Here is a 23,369-nt window from a genome sequence, read left to right on the forward strand (position 1 = left end):
TGCTCCTCACTACCCTGATGATGTTGTTCTGAGGCAGTTCTGCCAGGTCATGTGGGGGTGGGGTACGATCATTCAGTCTCTGCTTCAACTAATCCCAGACGTGCTTTATGGGGTTCAGGTCAGGGGACATTGATGGCCATACCATATGAGGCACTTCAACTTCCTGAAGTCGAGCTGTGACAATTCTGCTGGTGGAACTGGGGAATGATGAAGGGTTCTTTATTGTCTCTGAGGTAAGAACATGCAGTGACTGAGCCATATACAATAACCAAATCTGTTTTGCACTGACTGGTGATGCCTGCCCAGTCCGTTACACCTCCTGGGGACTAGGTTGACCTCAGCGTATTGCTCACTTGCCTTCTCCAGCAACGCTTATTTCTGTGCAAGGTGACCCGACACCCAATGCTAGACCACTGCTGCATTTTCCAGGTCACATGGTCCTGTGCCCACTACAAACTTTCACGGCGGTGTCTTGGTGTCAGTGGAGTCACCTGCAATGGTCATCTGGCATTCAAGCCAAAGCGGTGGAGCCAATGGTTTGTGTGGAAACCCTAGTACCCCTCGCATCTCGTACATGGGCCTGCAGCTGTGTGGCAGTTGCATAACGTTGTCTGAGTGCATAGGTCCTTAGGTGCTGGTCATCAGTCTGGTCCATCACTCGTGGGGGTTCACTCCTGGGTCTGCCGGTAGTTCTGTGTCTTGATGCAAGTCTACTGATGACACTTTGAGACAAACCAAGTGCACGAGCAACATCTGACTGCCTGCCACTGACCCAAAGGCCCGCCATGGCCAGGTGACGCTGTTCGTCCGTTAAGTGACGTTGTGTGTTTATGGCTGTATGAATGATGAACTTGGAATGACTTACTGACAATACCTGCTTTTCATACCCACAGAATGTTGAAATTGATGCCACGTTGAGAAAGGTTGTCTCTTGGTATTGTCCCCTATAAAAGGCACACCTGTACACAAAGAGACTATTACATGGAAAACACAAAATTGAGGTGTGTCTATTACCCCAATACAATTGCCTCCCTTTCCCAAAAATGTCTGAAGTGAAACATACACCGTATGTATGACATCCACTAAGTCTCTCACAATATCCCTAACTTCTTGTGAGTAGTGTATATGAATATGAGTGATTTATATGTTTGTTCTGGAATGGGGAAGAAGGCTCTTTCGTAATGACACAGGATCAAAGCTTTTTACATACAACTGAATCAGACGGCCACAATCCACAAGGTGGATAGTTCCACACTGCCTTTGAATTTCTTTCAACATGGTTAAACAATGTTCTTTATTTCCCTACAGTACTAGTCACATGTCAACCCAGAGGCATGACTGGCTGCAGGAATATCCGTGATCAAAGGTGCCCTTTTAGTGCCTGTGTCACTGTGTTTGTTTTAGCTTCACCTCTGCAGCCCAGGAGCAGAAATATACAACCAACCTTTTCCATTAACCACACATGTACACACATATATTTGTATTTATGGGAAAATCTTTTCTAATACACAGCCTCTTTATTTAGGTGAAAAGACACAATTAAAAATTGGCACTTTGTAATATTAAGAACACAAACCTTTGCGCTGTTTGGGTTGCAGTAAACAGTGACTGATTTGTTTCTGTCACCCCTGGAAAAGTATGTGCACCCCAACTGCTGCAGAATAAAAAATACCTTCTGCACTTATGTTGTTGTTGAGCTGGTACAGGGAAGCCCCACAATTATTTATGTTAGTTAAAAAAAAAAAAGCATCACCAAGATACATTGTTTGAATTTTGGATTCACAACTTCATGGAGGCACTCGACTAAAGCAGTACCTTCAGTTACACCTTCTACAGGAGAAAATGGGACTGCACTCTACTCGTGTGTTTTCCACACACAGCGGATTGTTTTTGGCAAAAGACCTGAGGATCTTTTAGAATTCCTCTGGCTCATGCCAGTAGGAGGACGTATGTTCTAATTACACCAGTAGTCGTTCTCTTCATTTGTGCTCCTGTCATCGCGGGAATTCTGAACATACGAACACATGATTGTTTAAATTGAAGACATTAATCAATGTTTTTAGGGTTCTTATTATTAGTTTTTTCCTCTTCCTCCCCTCCCTCTTCCATACAACCACACCGCCTGCCAGGCCTCAGCTTCTGGTAAGAAGGAGGGGGTGTCTTGAAGAAATTAAACCCATGGAAGCTTTTAGCTTGGAATAAAAAAAAAGGGAGAGAAACACAAATAAACCAGACCTTTACTGCATGCAGACAGTGAGGAATAAAGTGGGGGCGTATGGGGAGGAAAGCATGGATACAGGACACACATGTGGCGTTCGTGTGCCAGTCTGCCATGCCAGCAAGAGCCCTTTGTTCTTTCCCCCAAAATATGAGAGAGCTGAGGCCAAGACGCAGTCACCGCCTCACCGCAAACCTAACTCCACCCACTCCTACCCATGCTACCCGCACGTTTCACTAAACTCTGTGGTGCTTATAATATTGTTTGATTATTTCATGCAATTCGCGAGCAAGGAGGAAACAACTGTCACATTCAATATGATGATATTTTTGGTTTTCACGCCCCCTTGATCCGCTCTCTCACTCACAGTTTAAAACTTTCCAGAGGCTTTTATCAGAATCTGCTGTGGTGTACGCTACTGTGGAAGTTTTATTTTATTGCCTTCCTGTTCTGTGTTATTACACAAGCCTGTCGTCCATGGCAACAAAACGTAATGCTTCACGAGGTGCGTTCAGAACCATTTCACTGTGAAAACCTGAGATGAAGTTTATTATGTGTTATATGGTTACTTTTAATTTTAATAAATTAAACCAATTAGACTCAGCAATTACTATTAATAGTTATTAATAATTAACATTTACAATTATGAGGTTGTTAAAAAAGTGGTCAACAGTAAATCTCAGGGGGTTTCACTGCTGCAGCAGAGGCTTGGGTGATAAGTGTCATGCCCCTCGGTTGGGGAAGAGAGGAGGCGCATACGCAGGAGGCATGTACCAGGGACTGAAGAAAGAAGCACAGGGGAACAGGGGAGAGTGAGGGAGAAAACCAACATATAAAGGGTTCGAATCACCCATGCCAAACGAGCATCAGCTGTGGTGTCTAGAACCCTTGTGAGCCCCGGGCTCGCCCACGAATGCCTTGGCTTCACAACATGGTTCCAGACTTCTACCAGTACTTCTAACAGTTGGGCTTCATTAGTAGCTGGTTGAATCCCTCTTCACCTAAAGTTCTGGAGTGTTTGCCGACTACGTTGTCGCTGAAGACTGAGTAGTCTTAAATGGTAAAGCTCTTCTTACTGTGAACCCCTGATTCACACATAAAATGTCGCAATGTCAAGGCCTGGCCTGATCTTTGCATTTAATTGGACGAAGTTTGAGGGGGGTGGAGGCGGGGGGTAATGCGTGCAATTAATTCTGGTTTCTTTCTGACTTCTGACCTTCATTAGCATTGTGCATTATACTAGTATGTGAATACTAGTAGTATTATGTTTAATTCTGCTTAATTATGAAATATTCTTTTATTATGGTGTGCCCAATCCCTTGACCCTGTACCTTAACCTATAACAAATCCTCCTTCTACAATTGAGTGTAAATGGCAAGCCATCAAGGTTACTCTAGCATCTGTTTTTCCCTACGCTGCACAGATTTCTCTGTCCAGGAAACCACTGAAGACTAGCCTGTCACAGCTTAATTAATGAACTGCACAAGTGAAGTGATAAGGTCCCAAGGCCAAGGTCTTCCCCAGTGCCGACATGCACGCAATCCATACCTGAGAAAGAGCCCAGGTGTCAGTCAGGCCATTCTGCAATTCCTTCAAAGCCAAGCGGCCCCTTTGAGAGAAAGACATTAATTTTCTGTCCTGCTCAAACCTCCTCCTCCTCCAGTCATTTATCAGGGGCGAGAAGGCCGAGGGTGAATGAGTGCTTTTCTGGCGGAGGCGGCATTTGTGTAGATGCTTGCCTAAGGGACCCATCCTTCCGCTATCAGTCTTAAAGCAGAAACGCCCTCACGTCTGTTGTGTGAATAATGCTGCCCGTTTATCAGTGTCCAGCGCTGAAACTGTCACATCCTGACAGCATGTTATTATTTTCTTGTTTACTTCAGAGAATTTTCTCCGAAACTCCAGCACGCAATTCCAAACTCAAGTATCAGAGGTATTGTACAATTAATCAGAGATTTTATTGTTGACTCACATAATACTTGGCTTGTCTAAGGCTACAGCCATGTGAAGGACACACACACAGACACACACACAAGGGACTACAGGCTGAAAGTGATGATCTGTTACACATGTTGCTTAGCTTTAACAAATAATCTTTGCACAGACTCCTTTCCTTCCTGACACTACGGGCAATATTTTTAAACTGGCTCAGCGCTACGCAGTAACAGTGGGGTTTCTTTGCTTGTGTCACAGGAGTTCAATGAATAGGATTTTGTTAGGAGCTGGTCCAGAAGGAGATACTCAGGGTTCGACGTTCGTACCAGAGTCCTTTAGGTGCCTTCTCGATAGTTCTCACCTGTATACGCATATTTAAAGCTGCCCCGTTTGTGTCTGTTCTCCGTCGGGTCGTTGTTGGTGGTGGTCCCATTGTAAGTCGCTTTGGATAAAAGCGTCTGCCAAATAAAGTAAAGTAAAGTAAAGTGTTCACCCTGTCGTGTGCTTGATGTAACACCCTGTCTTGTGAGTCTTGCATATGCGTCCTATTTTCTCGGCCACCATAACAGATTTAAATAAATAGATTAGACAAGAACTGCATGGTAGTTATCTGAATCTGAAAGAAGAGAAAATAAATACCCATTTGGTTGGTGTGTAATTACTTCTGTCATCTGGGAATTATGTTTTTTTAAACAGAGCACAGTGTCCTCTGCATAGCACCTGTCACCCTTAGTGAGCAGTGGGCAGCCATGAAAGATGCCCGGGGAGCAGTGTGTGGGGACGGTACCTTGCTCAGTGGTACCTTGGCGGTTCGGAATTCGAACTAGCAACCTTCCAGATACGGGTCCAGTTCCTTACCCGCTTGGCCACCACTGGCCCAAATGGGAGGGGCCTGATGATTGACAGCTCAAATGAATTCTTTATTTGGGTTTATTTAAACACAAACTTGTCAAAATGTCACATGCACAAATGTCATGAAATGATTCTTTATTGTTTTATCCATGTATTTATCCATTCTTGCCTCAGTTGTCTATAAAAAGTCATTGGGCAACTAAGAGCCATTTTCCAGTGCCTTGTCTAAGATGCATGTCTGCACTGAATTACAGTAATTGTTTGGGGATGGTAAAAATCTCATACAAGTTTTATGCATTATTGTGGTCTTTCTTTAACATAGAAAACACACTGACCAGTGTCAACAGATCATTTTGTATAGAAAATACAATGGGCTGACAAGATGCTAAACCATGCCAGGAACCACTAAAAGATTTAATAGTTGTACTGCACAAGCATTGCTGACTTAAATTATTTCCTTATACTGTTTCCATACACCCACTTACACGAAAAAGTCGGATTTCAGCAGTTTTATCCCAGGCAGAGACAGTGCTTGACTGCTGATAAGGAAGTCTTAAGGTCCCAAACAGACATACCATAGCGGAGCTGAAATTTAGGGTGTACAGCTGCATAAGATTACGAGTCCAGACAAGGCTATTAGTAGACTAAACTAAGACAAATGCTGACACAAGATTTTTTTTTCAGTTGCTTTCATGCAAAAAATCTATTGTAACACATCAAACATGCAACTACTCTTCTTTAGAAAAAGCATCATGGCTCCTTTTAAATTGTTGCAGATTCATGTTATCTAAAGCTAGTGAGCTTTTGGATGATCTATTGACTGATCTATTGATATACCTCTGGATAAGGGCGTCTGCTACATCAGTGGCATCAGGTCTATATACAGTCAAGGGAAAAACTATTTGAATCTATTCTTCATGAGTAAAATAATTCCTTGCCCCAAACCCCTATTTATAGAATTAAGGACATGACACTGGAAGCTTTGGAAGACCCCAGTTCATAATGTTTTAATGTGTGAGCCTGTAAGAGATTCAGTCTGCTGCATCTAGCTGTTTAAAATCACTATTTACATTTGTTCACACAAATTCTTATTGTGTTGAGTGAGTTTTGAATTGAAGTTTGTGATTTAAATGAATACCTGTATGGGTTGTTCAGGGCTGTAGCACTCTGGGGATGGCACGTCTGAGGTTGGTGCTAGTACTGGTCTCTCTAACCTCTAAATTTAACATCATTTGAGGAGAGCTGCACTGTGGCCGACATGCCACTGCAATCTATTCCTATGGGGGTTTCAAGTGGAGAGTGTCATCCATGTTCTTACGTAACTGTCTGACCTGGGCTCTCAAATTCGCAGACGTATAGCGTTGACGATGCTAATGCCTTCTGACAGATGAAATTGCTAAGCTTCTTGTTTAGATATCAGCAGTACTTTGAAGGGCATTCAGAATATGAAGGAGTTTCTTCCCAAGTATTTTTGTTTTTTAAACTGATGAAGTTTCCTTTGAACATGTCACATATTTTGACCCATGTGCCACCAGTTCATCATCTTGGAATTTCACCAGTGCAACAATAGTTTTAAGAATAGTTTTATGGTTAATTTATTAGCGGTTACTTTAGTGGTTATGTAATCATCTCATAATTAATAATACTAGTTTTACTTTTATACTTTTTTTTTTTATACTTTTTTTTTACTAGTTTATACTTTTTTTTATATTAATGGGAATTGTTGAAGAGGGAAAGATGAGTAATAGGGTGCTGTATAAGCTTCTGCATTGACACTGGGGGGTCTTTATGAATGCCAGAATCAGCAGTTCATCAGTCAGAACAGACACCAGCAATGTCCTCTGGTTATTCACTCATAACACCCCATGCATAGTGGCGCTACACTTAAATAATACGTCCAGTGTGATTCGTATGTGATTTTATTATTCCTATGTGAACTGTTGCTGACAGTAGTAGCTGCAGGCTGCAGTAGTAGTAGTAGTAGAATGATTTATACACAGTTATTGTGACCCCTAAAAGCCAGTAGCAAGAAGAACTGTGTGTCAGTTCATCAAATAGAAAAATTGCGCTTTAATATGAACTAATTATTTAACTAACCAATGAATCTATGATTTCATGACAAACATATGATTTTAGGCAATTGGCTAAATTTTAGATATAAAAATTAAACATCAGAATTACGAACATTATCATATACATGTATATACAAGAATTTCACTCAAGGCTACTGTGAAATGGAAAGTTGTGTAAATTATATATTTTTTCCTACTTGTGATTATGCAAAGCCTTCTTGACCCTTCTTAAATAATAAATTACCTAAAATGTCTCACAGTACGAGGAATAAATCTGCTTCTGTCACTTGACGTTACAGATGTGAAGTATGTCATTAAATATCCACGTCACAAGTCAACCCGTCTCATTGCTGTTTGTTTCTAGGTTGTTCATAACAGTCTCATCCTGGAGATGGAGCATCCGACATCAGGACACATCGCTGTACCAGGTCAGTCAAAATTATATTAACGTCACTGTTCTAAGAATTGTAGAAAATGGGTCCTTTCATTCACATTAAAAGTCATTTGCAGTGAAACACTCTGTACTTCACTGTGAAAGATGAGTAAATAATCTTATTATTGTTCCAAAAGTGGAGCCAATGGTGACCAGGTGCCTTTGTCTTTCATGTAAAGTTGTTACAATAGAAGTCCAGAAAAGTATAGATTTCACATAAAATGTCAGCTTGGGTACCTCTGGTGTAGCAGTCCCTCTGCGGCCTGTTATGTTAAACCCCTTCTTTGTGTTCAACTTGCTCATATGTACAAAACAAATGATTCGCTCTTTAGGCAGACATTTGGTGTGGTTTTTCTGTGCCTTTCAAGTCTCCACCATCTGGTTCTTACAGAATGGAGAACGTTTGGCTGACCATGACCAAGATTACTTAAGTTGGGACATCTGTGGCCGTATAAGTAAAAATTTTTTAAGCCAGGTGAAGATTGAAGTAACAACAGCATGGCATACAGTGGATCTAAAAAGAATATACAGCCGTTAGAATGTGATTTTGTTATGATAAAAAACCATCACACCTTTGATGTGATCTTGTCATGATCCAGTCTCTGGGAGGGTTTGCTCCGATTCCGTATTCCAGACCAGAGTTTGTATTGTGTGTTCCCCGATTACCTGAGTGTGTTCATCTGTTGTGCCAAGGATAAGTGTTCTGCTCTGTCGCTGCCCTGCCCATGTTGCCTATATTCCCGGTCTTGTAAAATAGTGCAAACTAATAGTGTATGTTCCGTCTCTGCTATGGAACCTGCGATGTGACCTACTAACTTCCCCTCAGTTTTTAATCAAGGTTTGGCTCCACCAGGATCCAAATGCATATGACCGTCTGCTGTACTGTTGTGGATGCCTGCATCCCAGTTCCCTGTCTGCCGGTGGCCGATGTGGGGAGGACTGGTCGGTCCATCCGGTGTTTTGGGATGATGACTGGAGTTGGCGAACTGAGGTAGACCGAGGTTGGGCCTGTGGCAATGATTGGGGTCAGCCGAGAGCTACGGGTCAATCATTCTGAGCTGATTCATGGCCGCCCACCCATGGACAGCACCAGTGTTTGCTTTGGAGCAGGGGTAATGACCCTGGCGAGGGGGATTCTCTGGCAATACGGAGTTTCATGTTGTCAATGTTCTGTTCCTGATTTCCTGATTGTGTCCACCTGATGTAAAACATATAAATGCAGCCTGATTGTGTCTAGTCCTTGTCAGTTCATTGCATGAATGTGTGTGCCTGTGCACTATCCTGTCTGTTGTGCTTCATTTTCAGTAAATCCACCGATTGTAACGTTGTGCGAATGTGCCCTTCTTCCCTGCCCTGTTCTGGCACTGTGACAGATCTATAACCTGTAAAAGAAAAAGAAAAAAATCGTGTAATAAACTGGTTTCATAAATGTGCACACTCTTAACCTAATATGTTGTTGAAGCACCTTTTGATTTAATTACAGCATTCGAACATCTTGAGTACACACATGACATCAATTAAAGTGACACTGGTTAAAGTTCAGCAGTCTATGTAGGATTTTCCTGACATTTACGCAGGTGCTTGCAAAAGCCATGGTTTGCAGAGAGCGTCAATGCTTCAAATGGTGGTAATAGGGTGGTAATAGCCTAGTGGGTAACACACACTCGCCTATGAACCAGAAGACCCAGGTTCAAACCCCACCTACTACCATTGTGTCCCTGAGCAAGACACTTAACCCTAAGTTGCTCCTGGGGGGGACTGTCTCTGTAACTACTGATTGTAAGTCGCTCTGGATAAGGGCATCTGATAAATGCTGTAAATGTAAATGTAATCAAAGGGATCCCACTGTGTTAATTACATACATTTATTTTAATGTGTAATTTCTGCATATTTTAAGTAATCTCAGTGATTAATTTGTTAATTTTGACAGCTATATATACCCTGAACATTGAATCAGACACACAAGAATTGCATTTCACTGTGGTGTCTCAGGACTGAGATCCCAAACAATCAGTCAGCCTCTTTGATGCCTGTGTTCTGCTGTTTGCCATTGCCATTGTGTATTAGCTGCAACTATTCAAAGGAAATCAAGAGATGATTGCAAGGAATGACCTGGAAAACATGATGAGGAGGAAAAAAACACAATAAACACCTTTACCCAATTCTGGCGTAGCACCCAACTTTTCCCAGATGCCCAACATCTGTAAATCAGCCCTGAATATTACATGCATCTTCATACATTTGCAAACATTTTGGAACATTTATTTATTTTTGTTTGTTTCATCAGGCAGATGGCCAGAATGGATTCATCATTGTGATTCTTCCGAAACGTGCAGAGCTGAAAAACAGTTTTCTTCTTGTTGTTGTTTTTGTGGGGGGCGTGGGGGGGGGCGGTTTGCTCAGGAGTTGGAAGTGACCATTAAGTGCCACACAGAACGGAATTGTAAACATTATGTAATAGGTAGCTGGAGAGCCAGGGTTTTGAGGGGTTGGGGGTTAACAAGATCCAAATTTGCCATGATGGGACAAACCGGTGACAGAGTGCGATATTTGGAGTGATATTACGTAACACTCCAAATCACCAGCTCTCCCATTCATTGACTCCCAGAGGGGAAAATTTGCTAATTGTGTGAAAATAGAATCAAAACAGGCAGGTTCATGTGTGGCAATGAGCTCAGAGTCTTTAGACCGTGCCATATCTCGCATGAGTCAGGAATTCAGAAGGGCGGGAGGGACAGAACGGGCAGCTTCCTCTAAAGATGTTTTTGTTTTGCAGATTTTGAGATGGTCTCATTAGTGACTGTGCAACATTTCTGAAAAATAATCCCTTTTATTTAAATCCAGCAGGCCTTGTTACTGAAGTATGGAGCACTGTCTGGCAGGGTGCAGAGAAAGTGGGACTCCCTTCACTTACATTCTCAATTTTTTTTCCCCTTCTACATTTAGCACTTTGTGTGATGCTCAAATCTTCCATTCACTAATTGCAAAAAATGTTTTCCCTTAACCACACTCAGTGTTGATGGTAGCAAGTTACGTTTATGAGAACGGCTAAGTTACTCAATGCAGCACATTGAATGGCATCGGCATCAGAAATATTTTGGTGGTAAAAATGATTCATAAGCTGGTCCGAATGAGTCTAATTTAATAAAATTTGTGGGTATTCTTTTAAAATTAATTCTGTCCTTCATCCAGAAACCAGAGCAACTCTGCACCATCAACGAAAATGTTTCTTCTGAGTAATAAGAGTCCACTTGTCTCTGCTCCACCACAAGGACGGTTTCTGCACCCACATGCACCAAACCAAACCTGCCATTATAAAATAAAACAATTATCACAAAAGTTCTGAACTGTAAACATTGAAATATGTAGTTCATTCTCATATTTTGACATTGCATATGAACTGATTAGCCATTATGTCCACAGTGCGTGGAGAGAACACACTGTATTATTTTTACTTTTGTAAGTGGTCAGAATGGCCCTAATGTGATTTAGCTTACAACTCAGTGTGTGGTCATCACCACCCTGCAGGGCTTGTGGACCACACCAGTCCCAGTTCTTTATCAGTGTTGTGAAGCTTTTACAGTCGGGCTGAATCTGGAGAGATATGAATGAGGCTGATAATATCGCAGATATGCTGTGGAATTTTAACAACACAGAGGAAACCTATTCCTTGTGGCGGAGTAGAGGAGGACTTCCATAAAAACCTACAAGGCTGTTTATGTAGCAAATGTCCAACTCTCCCTTTTTATTAAGATTTATTTTCCTTGCTTTGGGAATTTTTGCAAATCTTTCAACATTGCGGAAATGATTTAGAGAAGGCATTGCATTAGATACAGCAGGACACCAGGCAGACTGTCTGAGGTGATTTTTGGGAACTCCAGTAACTCGGTCAATGCCTGTCAAATGTACAGTAAACGCAGCCTATAAAATCTCTACATGATCCAACTGTTAACTGCCATGTCAGAGTGCAGCTTCCCAAGAATTTGTAAACCTCTGATGGAGTGGAGTGTGTGGGAAGGACCATCAATCCGGCAGCAGAGCCAGTCACTCTTTTCTCTGAGTCCTCTTATTGAGACCTGGAAATTGCGTTTGGTCGGGTTTTTAGAATTTTCCGGGTTTTTAAACTGCCTAAACATTCATCACATCATCGCAACCTACATGCATATCCACTTCCACTTGCGCTAGTGGCTCATTCTCCCTGCACTAGTTGAAAAGGAATTTTTGCTAGCAACCTAAAGCCCACCACTGCTATATTCACATGCTCCTCTTTATCTGTAAGCATTTCTACACTCAACAGGTCATTATCGCAGACAAGGGCAACATCCACCAATAAAAAGTGCACACAGTGTGTACTGGTAAACAAATGACAGCAAAGCACCACCATGAAACTGCTTTCAAAATGTGTTAACTTCATAGATCGTTTCAGTCTAAGAAACAAATGTTTCAGACAAAGTTCGACACTTCAGATCAACCTTCAGTCCTGAATGATATTGTATACGATCAGACGTGAGGAGAAATGGGTTACGACTCACTTGCAGCACCTGATAGAGATGTTATACAGTAGAGTCAGAGAGTGAAAGGATTTTCTTAGATCATCACAATCCTTTCATCTCGCATCTCGCAAGACAGAGCTGGTCTGCAGGAAACATCAAAAAAGGCCCCAAAAAAAAGGGGTTCAAACTCGTATGCGTTATGATAGCAACTCGGAGGCAAGCAGTGCCTTGAACACGCTGCCTGTTATCTACAAACGGCCTTTTTCCTGTGACACGCAGCCATTGATGCCATCCCCTGAGTGCCGCAAGTCAACTACAAAGTGCACAGGGATCTGATGCGGCTCTGATTCGGAGCACAGATCCCTGGAAGCCTTTTAAGATTCCGCCCCCATCAGGCTGGTTGGTTTTGTAGGCCACTTCCTGAAGCATTTCGATGTTGATGTCTCTATGAAACATATTAACTATGTAATCTGGCGATTAATGCCAAGATTTAACGTTTTGACTGAATAAATCATGACAGATAGTGTCATGTTTATCTGTTTTTCTTGCTTTCATTAATGCACTTATGGATTAAACTGATTGAACAAATGGCTTTTTTACTTTAACATTTTTGGTTCCTTTAACATTTTTGCTAGCAAGTACTAAAAATTGTCTGATCAAGCAAATATAAAAAGACAAAGAATTATTGATTAAGTGTGTGTTCTGTTTGATGCGGAAACTACCTTTATGTCGTTTCCTCTTTCCTTCCGTTTGTTCTCTTGCTCATTCCAACCCCCTGTGGAGTTGATAAAAGGGTCTGTGAGAGGTGACTTGTGTGGGTTCAAAGCATTCAAAATAAAGATGTTCGTCATCATCTGCCAGCTCTGCTGAGTCTCCACCCGCTTCACCTTTTCCCCCCATTTCAACCTGAAATGGTTCCTGAACTCTGCAGAGACCTAAAACTATAAAGAACTATATAAAACATGGAGAGGATTTGTGATGGAGAACTATCTCAGTAACTACTTTTGCCTTAAGTTTTCATGTAGTTACGATCACGTAGCATGTCTTCACCACCACTTTACATGCTGTGGGTAAAATAAGTAATAAACAGGTCACCAGTTTCCTAAGGGGCTGAGGGGCATGATATTCTCACTAGATGTCAAAAACATCCCCTGCCATGCACACATGCAACAAATATCACACATCAGATGTCCATAAATTAATTACATTGAAATCAATGGTTCGAATTGGTGATTAAATCAAATGAGAGGGGAAAGTATTGAACCCACTTGCTGAAACTTATTTAATACTACCTCAAGTCACCTCCTGTATGGAGAAACTAGGTGTAATTTTGCCCTTTCTTTCACACAGTCTTCAAATCCTGATGGTCCCATCAGTCTTTTATAATAACTCTTGAGTTTTGTTCTTTCTATAGATTCAGGTCAGGTGATGGGCTGGACCATTCTACCCGCTTCATTTTATTTCTCTGGCAGCTTTGCATCTACTCTTGTTTCATTTCCATCATCCTGAGAGATGGCAGCAGATTTTTTTACCTCCTCGCTTCAGTTATATAAAGTCTGCAAAGTCCATATGCTGAAATAGTGTACCCGCGGGGTCTTAAAAACTTGAAAAGTCTTAAATTTTGTATTCGTAAATCAAGGCCTTGAAAAGTTATTGAATTTTGTTCACAGGTCTTAAACGGCCACTGCAGCAGAAACGCGTATCGGCTCATATTTCATATATTTTCCTGAGGTTTCACATCAGGAATCAGTTGCGGGGGAATACAGGATAAAACTCTGTCTGTGGTGGTTTGATTTTTAACCCAAATCAGTGATGAGTAGGCAGTTTCAGATGCATAAAAACCCGAAAGTAAGGTGTCACCAAGCCCCACCACCTCCAAGGTGAGAACAAGAGGTCAATTTAAAGCATCTTCACCGCCATACCTTCCAAGACAGAAATAAGATTTTTGACAAGAGGAATGCTGAACTTGTCTTGATGCAGCGCAGTTTTGGTGTTTATGGGATTTTGTGTTACAGGACTGGGCATAAAATTTTGGGACGTGAGAAAATACAAAGACATTTTTTTTATGCATTTTAGCGCAGGGATGTCGATTATAAATGTGTGTTGTCTTAAGATGACACACACGTGTACGAGGTTTGGTGTATGTACGTTAAGTCAACATATGAAGTCCTTAGTGCTCCAAATGGTACTTCTTGACATCATCATACCTTAATTTAAGATTTAATTAGAATTATATTTTTACTTATATATTCACTATTATAAATATGTGACTGAAAAAGTGAAAGATACTCTCTAGCACAAAAAATTATTATATATGTACTGATGCCACGGTTTTGCTCACCCTCTCGCGGTTGCATTTTTCCCCTGAAAATGTTTGCACGCATAGGTCAGAGTTTGCATAACCACAACGGCTCCAACAACGCTCACTGGAACCTTCGGTATACTTTATTTATTTAGTTGTGTACTTACTGATTTTTCAGCAAAATGCTAATTGCTAAATGTATATTTAGAAATGTATTTATTCAATCATTTCATTATGTAGTATATGGTGTTCTAGCGTTTCAAATATTCTAAAAATATTCTTTATTTATTAGAGAAAATGATAAAAAAAAAAAGTTCCTGTGTATGTTTTTTCTCCCCCTGTAGTAGCGATTACCATCCTTTTTCAGTATTGTGACATTGAGTGGTCACCTGATTTTTGAGGAAATTTCAAGACACTTCTGATGTCTGTTTTATAGTTAGATTATAGTTAAATTGTTATAATCTTTCAATTGGTAACTGCACGCATACTTCTTTAACCACAACCTAAAAGATTTTTAAAGATTTTGAAAACCTCACCCTTCTTTCCTATGTTCTGACATTTTTCAGACTTACTAATCAGTAATAAGTAATTAGTAAGTATATTTGATGGTAGTATTTGGATAGTAAATACTGTCAACCATTAGAGACGGGCTGCTATCGGTCAATCTTTTGTGGCTTATTGTCAGTAACATTCTCAACACTGGCATCCTGACACTTTTGGTTTGGCTGTTCTCTTCCTCATTAAGTTTAACAAATACTGCACATGTAATTAACAAATTATAAAGTTTTCTCTTCAGAGCTACATGTCTGTTCAGGTTGCTTTTGTTGCCATTTGTTTGTTCTCATCGAAACTGGTAACCCTTGGATAAAAATGCAGCATGTGTCTCAGTCTCTGCGTTCTAGATGTTGTGTTCTCTGTGATAGGTCTGTGGCGTCATGCTTTCCTGGTTAAACTTTGTATACACTGTTGTATGGTTACTGTGTGTGTGTGTGTGTGTGTGTGTGAAGTAGACACTGATAGGAAAATGCATTCTCCTTTACTGGGTGTTTGACAATGAAATGCATGATAATGAGTTTCAGTCCCTTAGATTTCATCTTCCTAAAGAGACCCCCATGCCAACCCCATCTCATCAGAGCATCATTAAAGGAGCAGAGAGAAAGATGTTTCATGCTCGCATGCAGATATTTACATCCAATCAGTGCTCCCATCGGATGCCCAGACACTCTAAACACTCTTGTTGTGTATTTCACATCATGGCAGCATTTCCATCCCATTCTTTCTCATCTATAACAAGTTGGGTGGTAGAATAATAATATATGCTAGCAAATGAAATGTGCATTACACTATGAGTCCATTTCTTAAAAAGAAGTAGCACACTAATGAGTACAAATCAGGTTCTCTGCCAAGATGAACGAGTTCACGTGTGATCCAGCTGTTCCTAGTCAACGTCATTCAGCAGCAGCTCATCACATGAGATATTTGACTCCACATAGGCAGTATCCAAGTTACAACTATGTGTTTCCTGTTGTTCAGTAGCATATGGCTAACATTTAAAAGACAAACAGAACTATTTCAGTGCTATGCAAAAGTGAAAGTGAAGTGACACGGTGACACAACGAAATGTGTCCTTTGCTTTTAACCCATCACCTGGGTGAGCTTGGTGACCATGAAAAGCGCCCGTGGTGCAGTGTGTGGGGACAGTGTGGGGAACTTTGCTCGAGGTACGCTTGCACACAGTTTTTGGACAACTGGGAGGTTGTTCCAATCATCTTGGAGAGCAAAATGCAGATCTTCTGTGCCTGTAGGCTTCCTCATATACTTCTGTCTCTTCATGTAATCCCATATAGACTTAGTGATGCTGAGATCTTGGTTCTGTCTTTCACAAGTTTATTATTTCTTGGTTTATAGATCTTTTGGATTACACTGTACTATGGTCAAGATATAGTTAAATATTGTACTATACAAATCATGCCAATCTATTTAAGTAATAAAGAGTAGCAAACTATATAATTTAATCATTTCGTAATAGGTATTTGAATATGTAATCTTAAAAAAGTGAAAAAAACATTAAGATTAGTCAAAGTTTGATTTGGAGAACACAATATGATGATGTTGATTAAGTGAGTGAGATGAATAAAAGGCCGGGGACAGAAGAGAACAGACTGAACAGACTGACCTTTGTTATTGTGGTCCACTGCCCCACACAGAAGCGTCTCCCACATTCGTTCTCCACAGCAACAGCTGAGAAGAAGCAGATGTGAGCACACTGGAGAGCCTGAGGCCAGCAGACCGGGATGAGGGAGGGAGAAGGGGACGATGGAGAAGACAGAGGATGTGGTTAGGCTGACGCTGAGGCTGCGAAACCACACACACGCACACGGCCACTTTCAGCCTCCTGGTGCTTAGTGTTTTTCTGGGGATTTTTATTTCTCATTTAACACTCACTCTGGCCTCCACTCTCAGTACCGCCATCCCACCTCTGTTCTCCTTCACAAAAGCAACCGTCTCAAAGATGAAAGTACAGGCTGCCTATTATTTTCACCACTTTTATTATTTCCACTGTGCTGAACATGTGAGATCACTTTGGGTGTTGATACTGAAGCTTGCGCATATGCCGTTCGCATTTAAAACTCCGCACTGCTGCGCTTGATGGATCTTCAGCCTGTCTGACCTCTTCGAAACATCCACTGTTTTAACTGGCTGCATGATCTAGGTGTTTTTCATGTTCAGCGTGCCAGCGTTGCTTTGAAAGTGGGCATCTTGAGATCAGGTTCAGTGCTTTTATTATGGAAACAGAGATTCTTGGCTGCTGAATAAAGAGCATGGCAATCATTAAGACAACATTTTTTTCAGAACAAAATATTTCGGAAAGATGGACGACAGCGTAAAATATGACAATATTTTGTTTGAGGGACCTGAATAAAAAGACCTTTAACTAACAGCTTGCATGAAAAGGCCTGGATTTCTGACACAGTGGTAGGCTGCAGAACATCATGGAACAATCTGGAAGGCCTGGCTCTGCACAGCCACTGTGGTTTTGTGTCGTTGTGCAGGGTAAAGGCTCTGCCAGGGGCCTGTTGGCCGCAGCCCCTTACGTCCGAACATGGCAGCTAATAAGAACGGTGTCTTGCATCCTTGTTGCGGGCAGACAGAGCCGTTATTGAATGAGCCGATTTATCGGCTACCCTGCTGGAAGGAGGGGGGAGCCAAGAGAAACCAGAGCTGCCAGCAGCGACATTTCTCTGGCAGCGCCGCCTCAAGAAAATCACGGATCGCTCTGTTTCAAGCCCTTCCAAAATGTATGTTCTTCTTTGTGACATTAGAAGCGTGATCAGTCAAACAGAACATCAGGAAGGAGTTCTAAATAAACTCGGGTCAAACAGATCTCCAACCCAGTCCAGAGATTAAGCTTGCTGGCCCCTCTCCTTGAATGGCTTCTCCTGACCGCTGCTTCCCCGGTGTATGTAGCACAATTTACATGGTCTCCAGTCTAGAAATCCCGGGGGGAAAACCTTATGCACAAATTGAGGTGTCTAAGGATTTTGAGTTATTGCTAAGGCTAATTAAGATTAGACTGAGCTCTGAAAATTAAAATAATAAACCTTATAGCATCCAAACAGAAAAAACTGAAATGAAAATATAAACCAAAGACTACCAAAACTCGACAGAATTTAAAATGACAGTACTACAATACCAAAGCCAATTAAGTGCTACCAATATTTTAATATACTAATTTAATTAAATTAAAATGTTCTAGGGTTCAGTCGAAGGTGTATGCATAGGCTAGGACTATGATCAGGCTTACTCCAAAATATTGACAGAAGATGAACAGAAAAATTGACACTCACCTTTTCAACTTGCCTCAACCATTCAAGTAAACCCAGTCCTCATCTCCCCTCTTCCTACTCTCCTCTAGCTTAATCACTTTTCCTCAAGTGCGTTGCTCGATCTCATAAATGTTAGCAGCTATGGCATGTTGTAGTTACGACTGTCCTACGTTCGTAGAACAAAAGGCGAAAACTTGCCCACCTCTTTTTGCCATACTGCAATTGTGTTTAGCATACTTCACAACACTTGCTCTTTCTCTGCTCCATATCTCAATGGAGACAGGATCGTTATTCACAGTTATTTGCATGACAATTAAATGTCACAATTAAATGTCAGTAATGCTTAACATATGGGACATACTGCAACTGGACAAAAAACTAAATACATTCCCATGGACTAGTGGACCATTGCCAACCACACAGTAAGTCTGAAAGTAAAATCCTTAAGTAGCTTAATTAAGTATGAATAATAAAATAACACTAATATATTTAAACAAAGATACTGAGATGGGAAAAGGGGGTCCCATTTTTGCTGGTTATGTGGTCTGGCCTATAGACAAGCAGCAGACATGATGCAGAATACCAGCTCACTATCTATAACCGCTTATTTCTAAGCATGGAGGTAGCCGCTGGAAGCAATCCACGGACACACAGTGAGGTGTCTACTTTCCGTGGTAGCGGTCTGGCCAGTGGAAAGGGAATGTTAGTGATTAACTAAATCAGAAGGTGGTGAGAAGGGGTGGTGGAGGGTGGGACTTTCCTTTGCACATTTCCTTTCCCATGAATTATCTGCATACTGATATTGAACAAACACAAAAAAAACAAAACCTCTCCATGCTATATCTTTATTGCAAAACGCTACACCTATATCCTAAAAATTAGTTTAAATTTTTGGCCCACTCTTTTTTGCAGAATTGTTTCAGAGCGTAAAATGCCTTTTTAAGGTCATGCCACAACATCTCAATTGGATTCAAGCCCAGAGGCAGAACTGCTGTTGTGTTTTGGATTGTTTTCCTGCTGTTACAATGGGAGTTGTGGTTTTCCTCCAGAGAGCAAAATTCATTTTCCCAACAATCACAGCAAGGTGACATATACAACATCTAGGGTATTTGTCTGAGATGTCCAGGTGAGGTATTAGTTTTTCTTACACTAGATGGGTCACACAGCTTCCAAAAAGTAATGTTATGTTCTGTTAGTTCTCAGAATATTTTCAAGATGTTTTGATGTTTGATCTGTGGTCAGCAGTGGTTTTCGTCTTGGAACTGCCATTTTTGCCCAGTTGCTTTCTCATGAAAAGCGAGTCCAGCAGTTCTTTATGCTCAATTGTGGCCTCTTGGATGAGTCGTTGCTGTACTGTTGGGGTGATTTTTCTAGACTGACCACTCCTGGGAACATTCACCACTATTCCATGTTTTCTCAGTTTGTGGATAATGGCTCTCATCATGGTTCGCTGAAGTTCCAATGCTTTAGAAATGGCCTTGTCCAGACTGATAGATGTCAACTGCTTTGCTTCTCGTCTATTCTTGAATTTCTTTGGATTGCAGCCTGTAGTTTTACTTTGTGTTATCTTCTGGCTTACTTCAGTTTGTCTGGTACTGTTTAAGTGATCTCTTGATTCAACACGACTGCCACAGTATTGTATGCAACTGTGTTCGGTATCAGTTGAATGTATCTGTGAGTTTGGTATGGTGTACCAGCACATTTACATGGCTGTCACAGGTGCTGAGCTGAGACAGGGACACTGAGGATAGTTGATGTATGTAGTTACATCAAAATTATGAATCTGCAGTAAACCATGCATTACATATTATAACTGGAAAAAGATTAAGGCAAAGTAATGTGGGCTTTTCTATAGGTCTACTGAATAAGGGATCATTTGCAAATTACAGCAAGCTGCCAGGCCTGGTTTGGTTCAATGCATGGCACTCTTGCCTGGTGCCTCCAAATTGCTTTGAAATGGTCCCACATACAAACCTGGTATGGGTCAGGTATAGGTGCAATAGATTAGTAAGCATGGTTTAAATGAATGTGCGTTCTGTAATGCCAGTCCTTTCTGTTCTCTTGGTTTCAGGTCCAGCTGTCCGTTTCTCCAACTTCCAGTTTGACAGACCAGCACCGCCTCCTGTGATTGGTCAGCACACTGTTCACATCCTGAGAGAAACCCTTGGATATGGAGATGACGTTATCAATCAGTTGCTGGCGTCAGGGACTATTGCGCAGCACGAGCTGCAATAAAAGACCTTTTGAACCTGTCCTGCCTACACTCTGTGGAAAACAGTAAATTAATCACACCAGCAGCCCCTGAATGGAAATGGAAATTTCCCTCCACCATTAAAACATTCATTTTCCACAATCTTTCCCACGAGGAGCTCTGTGTGACCACCTGCCCAGATGCTGGTGGTTTTTTAATTATTTCACCAAATTTATCTTACAGCGCTGACTGCAAAATGTAAGAAACGCAGCAGCACACTGATGCACAATTGTCAGACAGAGAGTGATCTCTGCCAGTTGGCACCTCCTCGAGTGCATTTGTCTTTCAGGTTCTCCATGGGACGTCATCCCCACCTGCTCCGACCTGGCGATGATGGATCGATACCTGTGCAGTTCTTCCTCACATCAGAGCCTAATGCTGAAGCCTTCCATCTCTTCAGCTGTCATGTTCAGTTTCCTTCAGCACTTCACTAATGGGCCATTTGTTTCAGTGACGGCTGGATCTGGGAGGAAGAACAGGCTGCGTCATGTGGCGTAAATGCTGGTTTCTTTCTGCACGCCAGGTCAAACAAAAGATGCTTTGCGAGATCTTTAAAATAATCCCTTTAATACTGAAATGGAATTGTGATAAACTGTGTGGTACACTCATTTTCTGTACGTAATACCTTTAAAAAGGTGCAATGTGTAACATTAGAACAAATATTCATATTTTCAGGGTACAATGATCTGCTGGAACCCATATCAGAAATTCTGTGCTTGGTCTGTAGGACAAGCTTGCATTTTGCAGTGGCAACCTGACTGCAACACTGGCTAGAAGAGAAAATGAGAGGAATCAGTGCAAAAAGCAACATTTTGCAAGTAAATGTTAATTAATGTCATAGGTGACAGAGTGGGAATGTGCACTGTTGATTTTTTACAAATAAAAACGAGAATCACTTTACTTGTCACCTCTCCAACAAATTAACAAATTAAAGGCTGGGCAAGGACAGCAGACAAAAAAAACTCACAAGCGGTCTACATGACCAGTGCAGTAGGTGCGGAAGTGATCCTGTGACCCAAGTCTCACAGCCACACGTTTCCGGAATGGCGCTACGCCAGACTGCACAATTTTGGTTCACGATTAAATAAGCCTTATTTCGGATGTCAGTTAATACCAAATTTAGTTTGATTCCCCACCCAGCTGGTTAGAGGGGTCAGGGGGCGATTTGATGTTAAAAGCATCTGAGTCACCACTGGGAAGATATGGACAAAAGCTCACCAGATTTCCCTCACTTCTCAGGAAAAACCTCTAAGCATCTATTGGGAAGTGTTTGCAATTCTTACATGTTGTGTGTGTGTTTTGCCGGAATCTGCTGTAACTTTTTTTTTTCTCATTTCTTCTGTGATCGTAGCTGAAGAAGTAGCTGAGGTTTCCTGAATGACTCAACTGTTTATAAAGTTCCACTTTAAATAAGTCCCTGGAATGAAATAAAGTTTGTGTCATGATCTGTGCTCGGCCTTCATTTTCCCAGCCTCAAAGATTTTGTCAGCACAGTTTGAACGGACAATTAAATGTTACAGGTCCCTTTTCCGAACTGTAAATGCTACCCAACCTGCCATGTAAAGCTGTAATTAAGATGAGCCTTCCAGAGCCCAAATCCGACCTGATTGCCGGTTTGTGACGTTTGTCTCCAAACGGCGTTAACGCTCACAATAACCTGTGTGATTTGTTGCTATGCTTGTGTGTGTGTGTGTGTGTGTGTGTGTTCGGAGGATTGACTGGGATAATGGAATGGTGCAGGCTGCCAGAAAGGGTCGACCCTCACATCAACCCTCAGAGGAGAACAAGACGCTGAGGAGAAATCAATCTGACCGAGGCTCGTATGAAGATGTGCAGCCGACTGCAGCAGCGCATTGTGAGGGCCGGAATGTGTGTGTTTTTGTTTTGTTTTGTGCAAATGGTTCTCAGGATGCGTCGTGATGAAGTCCAGGGAGAGGCCTGGGAAGCACTTTCCTGTTTTCACTCTGTGTTCCGCTGACACTTCTCTGAGGAGGAAACGGGTTATTCCGCCTAGGCAGCTGTTCGTCCCATCATCCCTCTCCACTGAACTACACAGCTTCGGCCGCAGCCAATGGGAGGTGACCCGTGCCTCCGTCACTTCCAGTCCTGTGTGTGTATGCGGTCACCATGGCGACGGCCAAATCCAGGAGATTGGAGAAAATACTAAATAAAAAAGGAGCGTGCAAGGAGATGATATAAGCAGAAGCACTAAAAAAAAAAAAACAAAAAAAAAAAAACTTGTGGTTTCGGAAAAGAGGAAGAGGGGGGGTGAGTAGAGCCAAGAAAGCAGGTTAGAAAAGGAAAAAAGGTCAAATGGGAAAGACATGTGTGGCTAGAGTGAGAGGTTCGTGTTAAAAGTTTCCTTCATGTAATTGTGTGAGGTGACAACCCAGTGTAAACGTGTGAATCTCCTTGTATTTAAGGGGTTACACTGCTTACTGAGGCATTCGACAAGTTGACAAGTTTAAGGATTTCAGTGAATTCTGACCGGAAACACTTCAATCTTATAGCATCTTCAAACCTGTTCATAATTTGCACTGGTTACAAACTACCAAAAAAATGGTTATTGAATATTCACGGCTCCATGATGCACACACTGGCTAGAATCTACTACAATGGTCAAGTGTGCATGAAAAATGGACCATGGGCAGGGAAAGAACATGCCTGAAGGATCGTGGGTTTTTTTTTAACGTTATGGGGCTGACCAGGTTCATGTTTGTGCATCGCTTACCTGGGGATGACCCAGCAGTGGTCTACTGGGAAACCTTAGGTCCAGCACTCATGTGCATGTACCACCGACCTAAGCATTGTTGCTTACCAAGTACACCCCATCATGGAAATACTATTCCTTTATACCAGTGTCCTCTTTAAACATAGATAAAATGTTTCATGAAAGGGTTTGATGTGCACAAAGATCCAAATCCAATCTTTATCCAATCCACCTTAAAGGCTGCTGATGGTTTGATCCATTTCTGATATTCATTAT

The 23,369-nt window shown here is 41.6% G+C and overlaps 1 protein-coding gene across 2 annotated transcripts in view; it reads left to right on the plus strand.

The window, feature by feature from the left end:
* The window catches only part of sugct (succinyl-CoA:glutarate-CoA transferase), an 81,043-nt gene extending 59,362 nt beyond the window's left edge, over positions 1–21,681 (plus strand). Inside the window, exons 13-15 of one of the 2 annotated variants that reach the window (XR_003746281.1) lie at positions 7,442–7,505; positions 20,204–20,581; positions 20,673–21,681. Coding sequence is in view for 1 of the 2 variants with exons in the window: in XM_028967100.1 (XP_028822933.1) it covers positions 7,442–7,505; positions 20,204–20,367 (228 nt within the window). In the remaining variant the exon portion in view is untranslated. Of the gene's footprint in view, positions 1–7,441; positions 7,506–20,203 lie in introns of both variants that reach the window. The other variant, XM_028967100.1, reaches the window with a different exon arrangement.
* Positions 21,682–23,369: the final 1,688 nt, after the last annotated feature.

Source organism: Denticeps clupeoides, chromosome 2, assembly GCF_900700375.1.
Source record: "Denticeps clupeoides chromosome 2, fDenClu1.1, whole genome shotgun sequence".
NCBI classification, from domain to species: Eukaryota; Metazoa; Chordata; class Actinopteri; order Clupeiformes; family Denticipitidae; genus Denticeps; species Denticeps clupeoides.